Below are 17747 nucleotides of genomic sequence, written 5' to 3' on the forward strand. Positions count from 1 at the left end.
CCGTCAAGTGTTTATGGCAGCAATTGGATCATTATGCTCAGTTTCAACCTACTACCACTGTTGACATTACTACCTATCATTCTTATGTTGATCAGTTTTGGGTCTATGATTTCTTGGCTGGCCTCAATGATGATTATGATTCTATTCGGGTGCAAGTCCTTGGTCGGGTTCCTTTCCCCACTTTAGAGGAGACTTTTTCTTATGTTCACACTGAAGAGACACGAAGGGCTGCCATGATGATTACTCCCAAAGTTGAGAGATCAGCCTTACAGAGACTGCTAGCTCCACCCCTGTTACTTCTTCTGACAGTGTTGCTGCTACTGCTACTGCCAAAGAACCTGTGAAGTGTGAGCATTGTCAGAAACCATATCACACTAAGGCTCAGTCTTTGGTTTCTCCCAGGAAGAACTCTAGGCTCTCCGGCGTATGTTGAACACATCCGCTGCCACTGCCTCTACTACATCTGCTGCCAATTCAGCTTCATTCTTTGCCCGTATAGGTATTTCCTTTGCTGGTCATTGTGCATCAGTAGTCTCCACTCCTTGGATCAAAGACTCCGGTGCTACTGATCACATGACAGGTTCTTCTAGTCTTTTTAATACATATTCTCCTGCTTCTGGTAAAGATAAAGTCAAAATTGCTGATGGGTCCCTCTCCTCCATCTCAGGGAAAGAGTCCATTGGTTGTTCTCCTTCTCTTACATTGTCATCTGTATTGCATATTCCCAAATTTACCACTAACCTTCTTTCCATTAGCAGTATCACCAAATCTCTGAATTGTAAAGTGACATTTTTTCCCACTCATTGTGTTTTTCAGGAATTGGACTCGGGGAAGAAGATTGGATCGGGTAAAATGCATGGTGGATTGTACCTGCTTGATGGAGATCCTACATCTACCCAGGCTTTACCTTCTAGGCTCTGTTACCCGGCATCTTTCTCTTCTGAATTACACCAATGGCACTCTAGGCTAGGCCATCCCCCTTTAGGTACTTTATCCACTTTATTTCCAGCATTAGTTAAAGATTGTAATAAGATTTTTTTTGTGAGCCTTATGTCTTGGCTAAACAGGCACGTTCAAATTATCCCATTTCTAATAAAAGATCTTCCTTATTTCATATTGTTCATACTGATGTGTGGGGGGTCCTAGTAGAAAAGTTTCCCTTTCTGGTCATCGGTGGCATGTCACTTTTATAGACTGCTATTCTAGGTTCACTTGGGTCTACCTTATGCACACAAAGAATGAAGTTTTTTCATGTTTTCAGCATTTTTACCAATTGGTTAAGACCCAATTTAATGCCACTCTTCAAATTTTGAGGAGTGACAATGGGCCAAAGTATATGGAAGGTCAGTTCCAAAAATACCTTGCTGCCCATGGAATCCTCCATCAGACCAGCTGTGTTGACACTCCAACCCAAAATGGTGTGGCTGAGAGGAAAAACCGCCACCTCTTGGAGGTGGCTAGAGCTCTTCTGTTTGCTCGCAATGTCCCTCCCTTTATTGGGGAGATGCTGTCCTTACTGCAGCCTATTTAATTAATAGGCTGCCCAGTCGGGTTCTTCATTCCAAAACCCCTATTGAGCTATTACTTGGCTCTTCTTCCTTTATAGTCCCACCTAAGGTATTTGGCTGCGTTTGTTATGCCAGGGATACAAGGTCCCCTGGTAAACTTGACCCCCGTAGTCTCCGCTGCATTTTCTTGGGATACTCTGCTACTTAGAAGGGGTACAAATGTTATTACCTTCCATCCCGCCGAACTTTTGTCAGCATGGATGTCGTCTTTCATGAAAGTGTTTCATATTATGTGTCCCCACCTCTTCAGGGGGAGAGTGCTAGTGAAGATGTGCTGACTATGCTGACTAGTGACTCTCCACCTCCACTTCAGTCTGTTTACCACGAGTCTGAACCAGTTCGGCCTACCCCTAGTACTCCCCCTGAGTCAAGGGGAGAGGTTCCTATACAGGGGGAGACTATCTCTATTTAGGGGGAGCAACCTACCCCGGTCTAAACTCCTATCCAAAGGACTATTAGTGAATTTCAGAGGAGGATTGATGAAAGTACTGTGAAGACCTATGGAAGGAAACATAAGCAGGTTCAATCAACCGTTGCTTCAGTACCCATCCAATTGCCCAATTGCCGAACCCGGATCCAGAACCTGCCTCTCCACCTGGTAATGTTTCTTCTCCTGAATTACCTATTGCTCTTCGCAAAGGCGTCAGAACTTGCACTCAGCATCCCATATCTCATGTTGTTTCTTATGACTCCCTTTCCCCATCCTTTCGTGCTTTTGTTTCCTCCCTTTCTTTTGTTCGTATTCCTAACAATTGGCAGAAAGCTTTATCAGATGGAAAGTGGAAGGCAGTTATGATGGAAGAAAAGGAGGCCTTGAAGAAAAATAACACATTGGAGCTTGTGGTTCTTCCACCTAGGAAGAAAACTGTTGGATGTAAATGGGTGTTTGTGGTGAAACAGAAGGTGGATGGCACTGTGGATAGGTATAAGGCACGACTCATGGCTAAGGGGTTCACTCAGACATACGGCATTGATTAGCAGGAAACTTTTGCACCTGTTGCAAAGTTAAATACTGTTCGTGTGTTATTATCTTGTGTAGTCAACCGTGGATGGGATTTGCAGCAGCTAGATGTAAAAAATGCCTTCCTAAATGGAGCACTGGATGAGGAGGTGTATATGGACATTCCATCAGGGTTCTCTTGTGACAGAAACCAAGGAAAAGTGTGTAGGCTTGAGCGTGCACTATATGGGCTGAAGCAGTCACCTCGAGCATGGTTTGGCCGGTTCCACAAGGCCATGATTTCTGTGGGCTATAAGCAGAGTAATGCTGATCACACACTCTTTATAAAGAGGGCTGGTGAAAAACTCACTGTTCTTATAGTCTACGTTGATGACATAGTGGTTACTAGCAATGATGGTGATGAGATCAGACAGTTGAAGACCTTCCTTGGACAAGAATTTGAGATTAAAAATCTAGGGAAACTACGATACTTTCTTGGGATTGAAGTGGCCAGATCTTCTAAAGGCATTTTTCTCTCCCAAAGGAAGTATGTCCTAGACTTATTGGCTGAAACCAGGTTGTTAGGCTGCCACCCTTCAGATACTCCTATGGATCCTACTGTTTGGCTTACGGAAAAAGAGGGTGAGCCTGTTGATAAAGGCCGGTACCAAAGACTTGTAGGGAAGCTGATTTATCTCTCACACACTCGTCCTGACATTGTTGTCGCTGTGAGTACTGTGAGCCAATTTATGCATGATCCCTACTCTTCTCATATGGAGGCTGTTCTTCGTATCTTGCACTATTTGAAGTCAGCTCCTGGAAAGGAAATTCTTCTGTTTGCACATGGTCACCTACGGATAGAAGCATACACTGATGCTGATTGAGTTGGTTCTGCGGATCACAAGTCTATTTCTGGGTATTGCTCATTTGTAGGTGGAAATCTTGTCACATGGCGTAGCAAGAAGCAAAATGTAGTTGCTCGTTCTAGTGCCGAAGCTGAGTTTCGAGCTATGGCACAAGGTATTTGTGAGTTACTCTGGCTTAAAGGTTTGCTACAAGATCTTGGTGTTCCTATTCGTCTTCCTATGATGTTGTACTGCGACAACAAGGCTACAATCAGCATAGCACACAACCCAGTACAGCATGATCGTACCAAGCATGTTGAGGTGGATAGGCATTTCATCAAAGAGAAGTTAGAAGATGGGCTGATTTGTATTCCCTTTGTGACATCTACTGATCAACTTGCTGATATCTTCACCAAGGGATTGTCTAGGAAATTGTTTCATCCCAATCTAGTCAAGTTGGGCATGATCGACATCTTTACTCCAACTTGAGGGGGAGTGTTGAGATGGGCTACTTTACCCGATAGGGGTAATTTAGTCCTATTGTTTTAGTTGTTTTGTGTTTTATTTTTTATTTCTTTTCTGTATTTTTCCCTCTATCTGATCTCTATTTGGGATTCCTAATTGGAGTGGGAATTCCTAATAGGAATAGGACTAGGGGGGGATTCATACTTTGGTTATGATTTGTGGTTATTATAAATAAGGGGCTGGATGATCGATTCTGGTCATTCAAGCATTCATATTCAGTGCTGCTTACAGTTCTATTCCAGCACCTTCAATGTAGATCGAAGGATGAAAGCAAGAATTGAGCCCATTAAGCCCCACATGCCATCAGTATCGGGCCAGCCTTTTGGGGAAAGTTTAGTTCAGGTATGGGCTGGAAGCCCATTAAGGGTTCACTTAACTGGCTTTTGGGCCAGGCCAGTCCATTGGGCTGGGTGTTTTCTGGTTCACCCAAAATTAGAGTTGTGAGGGATCTTTTTAAGTGATTTCTTTTGTTATCTTAGGCTATTAAACAGTTTTACAGTTTCTTTTTTTGTTCCTTAGCTAAGATACTTTAGTAACTTCCTGTATAAGTTCCATCATTTCCCTGTAAGGACCTTCTTTTTATTTTTCTTTCCTTCTTATGTTTAGGCAATAGCCATTATGAGTGTAAGGGACCCTAGAGTCCTCCCCATGATTTTGAAGATGAATATGAATTGGTTTTATGCCATGGCAGTGTGAGACAGTGAGATAGGTGAGATACCTAGGTTAGTGTGAGACTGACCAAGGCCATAGGTGAGAGGCCTTGGTCATATCTCCCCTTTTCCCTCTTCTTCTGTTCCATTCATCCTATGTTAATTTCCATTATCTTCATCTGCAACAACCATAAATAGAGGCTTTTGTGGCCATACGTTCCCTCCATCATTGCTGCTGTTGTATTGTGTGAAAAAGGTTCAATTGATACATCAACAGGACCTGATAATGGTGGAGTTATATTTCCAGCGGACTGTGGCACTTCTTTTCTGGACTTTTCTGGACAGCAATCTTCCATGATGATTTTCATCACATCCAACCATTAGGTTTGAGTCCAAATTTTGGTATGTTATTCCCTAGTCATAAACTACCTTCAATTATATTTTCTTGGTCATCCAGTGGTTGAAACCATCAGAGGTATTAAGTTTCTACTCTAAACTCTGACTTTCTAATTTTGAATTTCTTTCATATCTCCTAATCCAGCCATTAGAATTGGCTGAAATGAAGTGTTATTCCTTCCTATGGTCCCTACTTTTGACTGGGAGGGTTTCTCCAGCTGAGTTGACTAGTTGATATTTTTGTACATCATCTTATTTTCCGAGTTTTTAGAGCCATTCTGTTCTGCCGGCAGTAGAGATTACTCTGCTGCTTTATTTTTCTGTGGTTGGGTGTTAATAACAGTAATGTGTCGCAGACCAGTGGCTATCCTAAGTATCAAAAGACCTTGTTATTAGCTTTCTGTTAGGTTTGTTGCCTACTTTTTGGTTGCTGAAAATAAGTAACTTACCCTACTGTTAGTCAGTACCTATTGTGGGTTAAGTATTAGTTGGTTATTAGTGGGTTAGGTTATTAGTTGGTTGTCAGTGACAGCAGATCCTCTTGGTGTTTTGAAGAGTTCTTCCACTGTTGGGCATCATCTGTCGACCAGAAGTTGAACCTACTTACTAATTCCATACGTATGTTGTTATCTATCAATCTAACCATCAGTTTGATGAGATTTTTGGAAGAATGTATCCTCCACCCATAAGGCCTCACCTTCCACCCAAATCTGGTGTTTATCTGTCCAACAGTTTGGTAGATATTGGTTGTTGCTAAATCTGTTACCTTATTCTCTAATTTTGTTCTTCCTAATATAACAATCAATCTAACCATTGAATCCCCATCAAACTTGGGATTATTGTTTCTCTACCCTAACTCCATATTCGACCAGAACTTGGGCTTGATCTAAACCTCGGTTCTTTAGCCATTGGCCTCCTTTTCCGGAATTTCTACCCTATGGTTCTGCTTGTGGGTGAGTTAACTTTATGACAATTAAGTGAAGTTTATCCCTATCACCATGCTATCAAATGAAGTCCAATTTGAACAAAACAGCTAGGTGGAAGAGCAAATGTTGATGCTGTTATGTCATTCGAGAAAAGATTATATATACAGCTCTCTTCTACAGTACAAATGACCTGTTATTTCTCTCCTCCTCTGCTGTGTGATACATATACAATTTAGTTTTCAAACACAATTTCAGCATGCGAAAGACCAAATTTGTTACAAAACAATATATTATGGAAATGATGATTGCAGAAGGCAAAGTAACTTCCATGAAAAAAGAAAATGAGGAGCAGAAAATTAGATATACCTTGTGATCAAACTCAGCCATCTTCAGAGCAACAGGTATAATTATAGGTTCAGGAGCAGACTTCTCCTTCTTCGTAGAATGATTGGTCCTTATCTCTGAATCTTTGGCAGTTTCACCTGCAGGACCATAGAATCTTGAAGAAAAAGAAGCACTATTCTTTTTTGCAGTCTCTACTCATTTCCCTACATCCACACACAGTATATGTATATATATATATATATATATATATATATGAAAAAGCAATATAAAATGTCATTGTAATCTAAAGTGACTTATACCTTGGTTTTCAGGAGCTTTTCCTCTTAAGGCAAGAGATCTCAGGTACTCTGAAACTTCTGTCATCTGGTCAGTTGATACAGCTACTTCTTGGCCAACATTTGCAGGATTGGTACTCCCACTGTGACTTCCACAAGCACTTTTTGAATTGTATTCCTTTTCTCTACTAACAGGCGCAGATTTGGACTCTTCTTTTTTTGTAGGAACTTTGTTTGATTCTCTATTCTCATCATTCATTAAATATATACTTGGATCCAAATGTATCCCCTGCCATACTAGGACAAGAATGAGCTTAAAATCCTTCAGTAAGTATACATAGCAAAGCAAAGAACCCAACTCAACTAATGCACAACCCTTAATGGAATTCTAGTGGAAATTTAACCATGCCTCAGCAGCATCTATAAGAGTGGACTATATAGAAAAAAATTGAAAGAAAATATCAGTAACATCCGACTCTAGTTTTGTCAAAAAAATATACAAATTCATAATCCTTCATCCTTCATGGTAGCTTCATCAGTGGAATCAGATAATCAAATTTCCCCATTCCATCAGGGAAAGAAACAAACAAATGATAAAATAAAAACTATTTTAAGCATACACCATAATTTCATGCTTGTTTGTTAGGCACTGGATGTAAAATTTTTTACCAAATCAATGCAATAAGTCTATAATATTCACTGTTCATTTTATATTGAACCCAGTCTAGACCAAATTGTTCAAATAAATCCAACCGATGTGTCTGTACAATCTCCTTACTAAATAATAGCATATAGAAGCTTAACTCTATTTGCTTCTTCTTTTTTTTGGGGGGGGGGGGGGGATGTGTGTGGAGGTTTGGGGGAAGGAGTCTTATGAAATAAAAAGAACACATCAAAAACTGAAATAGTGGTAAATATGAACTAATGAGGATATCATAAAATGTAAGCACCTCCAAGTGACAAAAACTAGAGTAGTAACCGTACCTCAATTATAATGGGTTTTCCATCTTTCATTGCCTTCTTCAAATCACCAGCCAAACCTATCAAGAATACAACCATTTCATAATTGTTTCTGACACCAAATACAAAACGTATCCAGAGATGAAGTTCATCAGGAAGTATGAACAATGTTTCTAACTGGACCGCAACCACCCGTTCTAACAGTAGCCGGTTTCTAACAATTCAACCACCAGACCCGAATAGCCTGGATGGTTAAAGAGAACAGGAAAAACTATATCATATGAAAGGCACTTTATAACACCAGGTCAAGTTCAGTCTAGAGGTTGGGGTTACTGCACCTTGATGAAGAGTTCTTCGGTTTGACTCTGTTCTAATATGTGCTTAATTCAATATCTTTACATATTACTTATATTGTGGAGTACGGTCTATTGGCCAAACCATTCAGACTGAATGGTCAGAATAGTCCAAACAATTCAAACTGGACAGTCCATTAACATTCAACAGCTCTTGCCCTCAAATCATTAAGATCCAGGGACATTTGTTCATGCGAGATGGTGAGAATCATCCAAATGCTTAACCTGGGGAGTCGATTGACGGTCAAACAGTCCAAACAGCCAACAGTCAGCGTTGATGTATACATTGATGCTGTCCATCCCTAACAGTTAGAGCTTTTAGGTGAAACGGTTGCGAACATGGTATCAGAGCAGGGAGGAGGTCAAGTGTTCAACTCCTGGGAAATGCATTGGAAGAGTTTTCCCGAGATTCCTTCTCCCTTGGTGCCGTGTGAAGGAAATGCCACATGAGCTCCACGTGCAAGGACCATGGGATCTTGGCCCGCACATGTGGGGGAGTGTTGATGTATACATTGATGCTGCCCTTCCCTAACAGTTCGAGCTTTTAGGTGAAACAGTAGCAAACAGTTAGATCGGTTATTAGGTTGTTTAGGCCCGGCAGAAAATAAACCACATTTGGGTACCCAGGTCGTAAGGTTTGTGAAAGCACCGAATTACTGGAAAAGCTTACAGCTACCACAAGTTACAGTAACGAGGTTACCTTTACGAACAATTCTGCATTCCCTACAAAATTCAGTAATGAGTTCCTCAGACGAGCTGAAGTCACGTGCCCATACAGGAGTAGATGTCAATGGTGCACTGCATAGGATATAATGAAGAATAAGATCCAGTCCATAGCAAATCAAATGAAGGTTTACCATACTACAGAAAAACAAAAAGACCATAAAGTTAAGAGCAATTACCATGAGTAAAAATGCATTGGATTCAAATTATAAAAATGCAGGAAGTTTTGAACATGGACGTTTAAGATGGAATCTCTTTAACGGGCACACCAAGTTTTGCCACGTGTAAGAGTGACGTGGAAAATGTGACCATTGGACATCTAGTAGGGAATGGTCTGAACAGACCACTGCCATTTAGGATGGAATTTCCTTAACATGCACACCTAGTTTTGACAAGTGTAAGAGTGATGTGGAAAATTCGATCATTGGACATTTAATGGTCTGAATAGACCACTTGTCAAATTTCAGACTCGAATTCAATCATATATCTCTAATGTAATAGGATACCCTTCCATGTATATCCATACACCCCCTCGTAGTCCCGTGCGCCCTCTTGGGACTCGAAGAATTTAATGGTTTATTTTCAAGGTGTTACAATACCAGGATCCTGTAATCAGGTTATAGAGAAAGAAGAAAGAAGAGAGAAAGAGGGAGAGAAGAGGAGAAGCAAACCATCCAAGAAGGGGGGACAGCCTGCGGCAAGAGAGTTGAATATCTCTCCCGCAGTCTCTCCCCTCATAATAATAATAACCCTTCACTAGAAAATAAAGAGGATATAAAGACATTAATACCCATGTACCCATGACCTCTACTGCAACAAGAAAAAACAAAACCGAGAATAGCCTTAGAGGCTGAAACTGACTAAAATACCCCTAGAACTTAACACTCCCCCTCAAGCTGGAGTATATATATCACCCATGCTCAGCTTGTTAAAAAAAAGAACGAAAACTAGGAGCAAACAAAGACTTTGTGAACATGTCAGCAAGCTGATCAGACGAAGGAATAAAAGGAGTCTTGATTAGCTTCTTTAAGACTACATGCCGAATAAAGTGACAATCCACTTCAATATGCTTGGTCCTCTCATGAAAAACAAGATTATTAGCAATGTAGACAGCTGCTTGGTTGTCACTATACATCTTCATAGGTGTTGGCACAGAAAAATCCATCTCAAGAAGCAAAGACCGAGCCCACATCAGTTCAACAGTAGTATGAGCCATAGCTTTGTATTCTGCCTCAGCACTAGACCTGGCAATGGTAGTCTATTTCTTACTATGCCATGTAACCAGGTTACCCCCAACAAAAGTACAATATCCTATAGTAGAACGACGATTACTAGCCAATCCTTCCCAATCTGCATCAGAGAACGCTACTAACTCCATATGTCTGTTGGGACGATAAATAAGCCCTTTACCAGGAGCACCCTTCAAGTATTGAAGGATCCGAACAGCAGCATCACAATGTGCTTTATGAGGAGATTGCATGAACTAACTAAGAACTCCAACAACAAAGGATATGTCTGGCCTTGTGACGGTCAGATAAATCAAATTCCTAATTAGGCTTCTGTAAGAATGCACATACTTGAGAAGTTCACCATCATTAACTCTAAATTTCTGATGAGGGTCCATAGGAATGTCCACCGGCTTTGAAGCAAGCATACCAGTTTCAGATAAAAGATCCAAAACGTATTTCCTTTAAGAAAGGTGGATACTCTTTTTGCTTCTGATAACTTCAATCCCAAGGAAATAGTGGAGTTGACCTAAGTCCTTGGTCCGAAAGTGCTGCTGCAAGTACTCTTTTACGTCAGCAATACCAACCTCATCATTACCAGAGACAATGATATCATCCACATAGACCACCAATACAACTAACTTCTCTCCTTGGAGACGAACAAATACTGAGTGATCTGAATAACACTGAGAAAAGCCAACCTTGGTCACAGTGGCACTAAACTTTTCGAACCAAGCCCGAGGAGACTGTTTTAATCTATACATTGCCTTATGCAACCTGCACACACATCCACCATTCTCCCCCTGAGCAACATACCCTGGAGGTTGCTCCATAAAGACCTCTTCGAGTAAGTCACCTTAGAGAAAGGCATTTTTAATGTCCAACTGAAACAATGGCCAATCAAAATTAACTACCAAGGAGATAATAAGACGAACATAATTCAACCGAGCGATTGGTGAAAAAGTCTCAAAATAATCAATCCCGTAAGTCTAGGTGTACCCTTTGGCAACCAAACGGGCTTTCAACCGCTCAACAGAACCATCAGAGTGGTATTTAACAGTATACACCCACCGATACTTTACCAGGTCCTAAGAAGGTGGTAAATCCACTAGGCTCCAAGTATTATGAGTCAAGAGAGCATCTATCTCCATATCCATGGCAGCTTTCCATCCAGGGACAATAAAAGCTTCAGTATGATTCCTGGGAATGCTAAGCTTAGACAAGGATAAAGCAAAACTGTGATAGGAAGATGGAAGATGGGACAAGAAGACAAACTTGTTAATTGGATACACAACCAATGATTTTTGAGTGCACAAGCGTGTACCCTTACGAATAGCAATCGGTAGGTCATCAGACAGAACAAGGACTAGGATCTGCATCAGAGGTCGAGATTGGTGCAGGCAGTGATGGAGTTGGAGCAGAAACTTCCGTACTGGACTGCCCCACTTTCTTCTTGCACTGATATACCTGTAGTGGTGGTGTAGGGATAGGAATAACGGAAGGAACGGGAGGTGGGTCAGAATCAGTCCACGTGTCTCCAGACAAGGTGGGCTGATTAGAAAAATAGGAAGTGCCTTCAAAGAAGGTCACATCAGCACTGATGAACTGCTTCCGGGTACCCGGATCATAACATCGGTACCCTTTCTGAGTACGAGAATAACCCAGAAAAACACATTTAGTAGACCTAGGGGCCAACTTATCATCTGGGGAATGTAAATTATGGACAAAGGCAAGAGAAGGACCAGTCCTTCACTCCATTAAATAAAGTGAAAAAGTCGATTAGGTTGCCACTTGAGAGCTTGAACAACCTACCTTCCATCCCCGGGGCCTGGAATTGGTCCTTTCGAGCTGTTTTGACTTACGTGGCAAGCAAGCACACAACCAAAAACCCGAGGAGGTAAAGTGAAAGTCGGCAATCTAGTAAACACAATAAAAAATGGGGACTTATCGGCAAGCACAAAAGATGGCATACGATTAATCAAGAAACACACAGTGAGGACTGCATCACACCAAAATTGTTTGGGAGTATGCATATGTAACATAATGGCACGGGCTACTTCAAGTAAATGTCTATTTTCCCGTTCCGCTACTCCATTTTGTTGTGGAGTATAAGAACAAGAAGTCTGATGAATCATCCCATAAGTAGCACGAAAAGAAGAAATTTCATTTTGAACATATTCCAAAGCATTATCAGAACGAAAAACTTTAATAGGAATACCAAATCGAGTCTTTATTTTATTATAAAAACTTAGAAATAAGATAAAAACTCAGAAAAATCCTTCAAGAGGTACAACCAGGTAAGATGAGAATGATCGTTGACAAACGTGACAAAATATTGAAAACCATTCCTATTACTTGCACGACAAGGACCCCAAATATTTGAATGAACTAAAGAAAATAAAGATGAACTACGGAGCATGGGTTGACAGGGAAAAGAAGCACGATGCTGCTTTCCCAACTCGCAACTGAGGAAACAAAAGTTTTAACCTAGACAAAGACAAATGACCTAACCGACAATGCCACGAGAAAGGAGACACCCCACCAACAGAGGTAGTAACAGCAGAGTAGAGGTAATACAGTCCATATTTCTCACACCCTCCACCAATCGTCTTCCTTGTGTGAAGATCCTGAAAAACACAATGAGAAGGAAAAAAATGTTACTGAGCAGTTAAGAGACTTAGTTAGCTGGCTAACAGAAAGAAGGCTTAATGGAAATTGTGGAACATGCAACACAGAGGAAAGAGTGATGTTAGGACTAAGAGGGACTGTACCATGGCCAGTAACTGGTGTAGAGGTTCCATTGGTAAGCATGACAGGTGTAGAGTGGGAATTAGAAGAAAAAGAATGAAACAATGATAACTTACCAGTCATATGGGTGGAAGTCCCCGAATCAATAATCTAGGGTGTGAAAGCAGTTGTAAGAAAGGCAGATGTACCTGCATGAGCTAAAGTGGTAGCAGAATTGGAAGCACCAGTAGATGTAGAAGCAGATGTCTCAAGACTCTGTAAACGGCGCATCAATTGATGAACCTCTTCACGAAGATTGGAGGATGAATCACCCAAAGACGGACCAGGTTTAATAGCACCAGGAGTCACCATATCAGAACCATCATCAGACACTGCATGATTGGCCAACTGTTGAGCCCACTCTGGCTTCCCATGCGTGGCCCAACAAGTCTCAATCGTCTGATTAGACTTGCCACAATAAGAACAATGTCTACTAGAACGATCAGGCAGCTGTCCACCAGAACCACAACCACCCCTTGAACCACAGCCACGACCAGCAATGAAAGCGGAGTTCTCTTTAGTGGAAGAATCTGATTTGGCAGGGGATGAAATACGTTGGAGTCTGAAATAGGTGTCATTCAGAGTAGGAACTAATTCACCAGCAAGCAAATGACCCTTCACAGCCTTCAAGTTAGAATTCAGACCAGCAAGGAACTTGGAGACAAAGAATTCGTTCCGTTGAGCTTTAAGCTTCTCAATATCTGTAGTAAGGGGCTGAAACATATTCAACTCTTCAACCATACCCTTGAAAGTACTATAGTATTCTTGTAGAGACTTGTCCGATTGATAAAATTGAAATAACTTTTCATACATGCCAGAGATACGAGTCATATTCTTCTCCTGAGAATATGTTTCTTTCAAATCCTCCCACACCCCCTTTGCAGTAGTATGGAACATCATATTGGCAGCAATGTCTGGTTCCATACTGCTCCACAACCCAATCAGAATAATAGCACTGTCCTTGACCCACTCATTATAGTCTTTAGAATCTGATGCAGGAGGATCAGCAGTAATAAACCAGAGCTTATCCTTAGCCATAATATAAACCTTAACAGCCTGAGCCCATTGCAAGTAATTGGAGCTCCCTTTGAGCTTAATGAATGTGATTTGGACATTGACTGAGTCTGTAATAGTCTTGGTGTCAGCCATGACACACAAAAAAAAAAGGCCAAAAAAAAAAAAAATCAATAACAATCAGGGTTCTAGAAAACCGAGAAATCGATTGAGCAGGTAGAGTGACCAAGCATAGTTGTCACGGCGGTTAGGCGACCCAAGACGGTGGAGAGGATAAAAAAGCAAATCGACACCAAGTAGGAGACAAAGACACCCAAGTTGACCAAAGCGCCTGGACGCCTAGGCAACGCCTTGACAACTATGTGACCAAGTATGGCTGGAAAACACAACCGGCAGTATAAAAGAGCAGAGCAAGATCACCAAATAGGGCTAGAACACACACCCAGCAGTAGGAAGGGCTTTACCAATAATTAAAAAAACATAACAAAGAACCAACCAGTAAGAGATCGAGTTGTCAGGGTTTTGGTGAAGCGGCCAAATCGATGTAGATGTAATGTAGAGACATCAAAGACTGAAGCAGAATTAATAACCAGCAGCAACCACAAGCCAAAAATCCATAATCTTCAGATAGAAATCACCAGAGTATGCAGAACATGAAAATCGACTTTATCAGCCATCCTTGTAAAATTGATACATCAGAATTGTGCTTGAAATTGATGGAGTCTTCAGAGCAGCAGCATTAGATATGTAAGGAATCAGGTGCAGGACACTCCATTGATGAGAAAAGGAGTGTTTATTCATTATAGATGCAGCAGTAGGTGGCTGCACACCACAAGGTGAGAAACCGAAGGGAAAAACCAGAGAAGAAGAATAACAAAAATCGCAGACCTGATTACAGGAGCTCTGATACCATGTTACAATACCAGGATCCTGTAATCAGGTTAGAGAGAAAGAGGGAGAGAAGAGAAGCAAACTATTCAAGAAGGGGGGACAGCCTGCGGCAAGAGAGTTGAATATCTCTCCCGCAGTCTCTTCCCATATATTAATAATAACCTTTCACTAGAAAATAAAGAGGATACAAAGACATTAATACCCCTGTACCCATTACCTCTACCAAAACAAGAAAAAACAGAACCAAGAATAGCCTTAGAGGCTGAAACTGACTAAAATACCCCTAGAACTTAACACAAGGTATTAAGTATCGATACATATCCACCATATCGGTCTGACGTATCAGATTTTGGATTTTAGATATGATACAGAGACAAAACGTAAAGAAAAAAATGGAAGGGGTAATGTATGAGGTTGTATTGACCTGCATTAGTCAAGACAACCTGAGCCAGCTGATACAACTCGATACAAAAGCCTCTGTATCGAGACAACCAGAGTTGTGGGGACATGCTGAGGCAGAATCAAGGTTCCAAAAGCAGAAATCAGACTTCAAAATCTGACTGTGACATCACAGCCACCACAGCCAGAATGACAGCACGCTGCAAGAGTGACAGACAGCATGGCCACCATTAGACACCCACTTATAGCTGTCATAAAAGCCTGTGCTTATTGTTCATGTTCAGATTCTGTTTTGAGATAAGATTCCAGATTACAACAGGAATCTTATTGATGTAGCCTAGGTGGAATAAGTCTCACTTAGGACCAGGTTGTGTGTTAGGATTGGCCGAATGGGGCAGATTAGGGTAATTAGGGCAAAATTAGGGTTAGGAATGGGAGATTGAGTTAGGGCTTTATTGGGTAATGGTCTGCAGGTTTTTAGGAGTCTATTAGGATAGGTTTTAATTAGGTTTGAATAGGAAATAGGATTTCAGAATTATTAGGGTTAGGGTTTTGGGTTTTGGGAATGAAGGGAGTAAAGGGATCTAGGGTTTCTAAGGGGAGACAGGCCAAGTGCTTCTGGCTGAGTGTCACAGTGGTGGGGGGAAGGGTTCGGTTGAAGTTTGGAGAGGTTTGGATGGTTGGTTAGGGCTGGGCAGAGTTTAGGAGTTTTAGGGCTTAAGGAAGAACAAGGGCTTGCAGGGAAAATAGTAGCAGGTTAGGGTTCAGCAATGGAAATAATAAATCAGATGTCACTTACTGGTTGCAGGTCTGAATGTGCAGAAGCAGCAGCAGCTTGGATATTTGAAGAAGCCTCCTGACCTTCACAGTGCAAGGTGTCGCAGGAGAACCCACCCTTAACCACCTTGAGTCCACAAGGATATAGGCTCGCAGAAGGAGCAGATGTAGCAGTTCGAGTGCAGCAGTTTCAGATCTGAAATCAGAGAATTTTTTGAAGTTTAAAGTTGTGGGGGAGCCTCCCACGATTTATCTATTCATAATAAAAAGAGGTGGCCAAAAGGCCTTACAAATAATCAAGCTTAAAAGCAATCCTAGTCAGATTAGGAGTTGGGATTCCTAATCTGAATCCTAATCACAAGACATAAAACATAATAGACTTATACTCTAAATAGGAGTATAAGTTTAAACAACTAACATAACTAAACATCCATCCCTCTAAAATCGTGGAGGGGGAACTAAGAAAGTATAAACATAAAAAGACTGTTTTAACTCTTAACATAAAAGAACAAACAAGTAAAGGCTCCACGAAAATCAAAGGCTGCTCAAAGGCTGCTCTTCTTCTTCCTGCGTGAACTTGGACCTGCATCAGCTCTCCCCGGCTTAGAAACATTCATCTCCGATGAATGGGTGAAGGCCATGTAGCGATCATATAACTCCGGATCGAGCCTCTTGAAATCATCAGCATGTATCCAAGTGCTGTCCTGGGGTGGTCGACCTTTCCACTTGACAAGGAAAGAGTGATAACCGGCGCCTTGACGAGTCATCTTGTGCATATCATCTAGAACTTCTTCAATCACATCTTCTGGAGGTGGCTTCAGTTGGGGCAGCCGCAACATGTGCTCTGAATCGCCATCATCTGAATGATGCCCCTTATACAAGTATAGATCAGCCACGTTGAAAACATTGCTTATGCCCATATCAGCAGGCAACTCTAGAACATAAGCATTAGATCCAATACGTTTCAGCACCTTGTATGGACCCATCTTCTTTGGATGGAGCTTACGGTTGACACCCGGTTGGTGTCTCTTTGGATTCACCCGGACCATGACCATGTCTCCTGGCTTGAACTCAACGAACCGGCGATGCTTGTCGGCAGTGGACTTGTAGTTATCATAACTGAGTGCAATTTTGCGCTGAACATCTGCATGCATATCGGTGATATGACGAATGAACTCATCAGCTTCAACACTTACCCAAGCTTTAGGGGGTAAGGGAATGAGATCAATCGGGTGGCGGGGTTATATCCCAAGGAGAATCTCGAAAGGAGTACGACCGGTGGTCCTGTTCACGGAGCTGTTGTATGCAAACTCAGCAGTGTCAAGGATAGAGGGCCACGTCTTCTCATAATCTCGGACCAAACACCGCAGCAAATTGCCAAGGCTCCTGTTGACTACCTCTGTCTGTCCGTCAGTCTGGGGATGGAATGCAGTAGAGAACAAAAGCTTGGTATTTGTCTTCAGCCATAGAATCTTCCAGAAATAACTCATAAACTTCACGTCACGATCGGATACAATGGTACTGGGTAACCCATGGATGCGAACAATCTCCTTGAAGAATAGCTTGGCAATGTGGGAAGCATCAAGTGTTCTTCGACAAGGAATGAAGTGAGCCATCTTGGTGAATTTGTCAACCACCACCATGATGGAGTCAAATCTTTCTTTAGTAGGGGGAAGACCAAGTACGAAATCCATACTGAGATCAACCCATGGCTAGTGAGGGATCAACAATGGCGAATTGAGGCCCGTGTTTTGCTTGGTACCTTTAGCTAGCTGGCAAACTCGGCACTGCTTGATTACATGCTCTACATCCTTGGCCAAGTGAGGCCAATAGTACCGATCAGTCACCTGTAAGATGGTTTTATCTTTCCCAAAGTGTCCTCCTAAACCCCCTCCATGTAACTCCCGGATAATGTGGTGTCGTAAGGACGAATCGGGAATGCACAGCCGGGTTCCTAAGAACAAGTAACCATCATGTAATGAGTACTTAGGGTGCTGTCCACCCTGCTTCAAATCAGCATATAGGACTTGAAAGTCCTTGTCACTAGCATACTCGTCTCTGATTTGCTCGATGCTAAGTGCATGGGCTGAGAAAGTGTTCAAGGTCAGGACTTTTCTACTCAGTGCATCAGCCACTGTATTTTCCTT

General features: G+C 41.7%; 1 protein-coding gene across 6 annotated transcripts in view; it reads right to left on the reverse strand.

Moving 5' to 3' along the window:
- Positions 1 to 17747, reverse strand: part of LOC122648677 — a 69056-nt gene that overhangs the window by 24954 nt on the left and 26355 nt on the right. For all 6 annotated transcript variants that reach the window (XM_043841895.1, XM_043841897.1, XM_043841896.1 and 3 more), the window contains 4 exons: positions 8484 to 8581; positions 7455 to 7510; positions 6495 to 6759; positions 6217 to 6332 (listed from right to left, as the gene is read on the reverse strand). In XM_043841895.1, coding sequence (XP_043697830.1) covers positions 6217 to 6332; positions 6495 to 6759; positions 7455 to 7510; positions 8484 to 8581 — 535 coding nt within the window. The remainder of the gene's footprint in view (positions 1 to 6216; positions 6333 to 6494; positions 6760 to 7454; positions 7511 to 8483; positions 8582 to 17747) is intronic.

The sequence above is a fragment of the Telopea speciosissima genome, chromosome 1, assembly GCF_018873765.1.
Source record: "Telopea speciosissima isolate NSW1024214 ecotype Mountain lineage chromosome 1, Tspe_v1, whole genome shotgun sequence".
Lineage (NCBI taxonomy): Eukaryota > Viridiplantae > Streptophyta > Magnoliopsida > Proteales > Proteaceae > Telopea > Telopea speciosissima.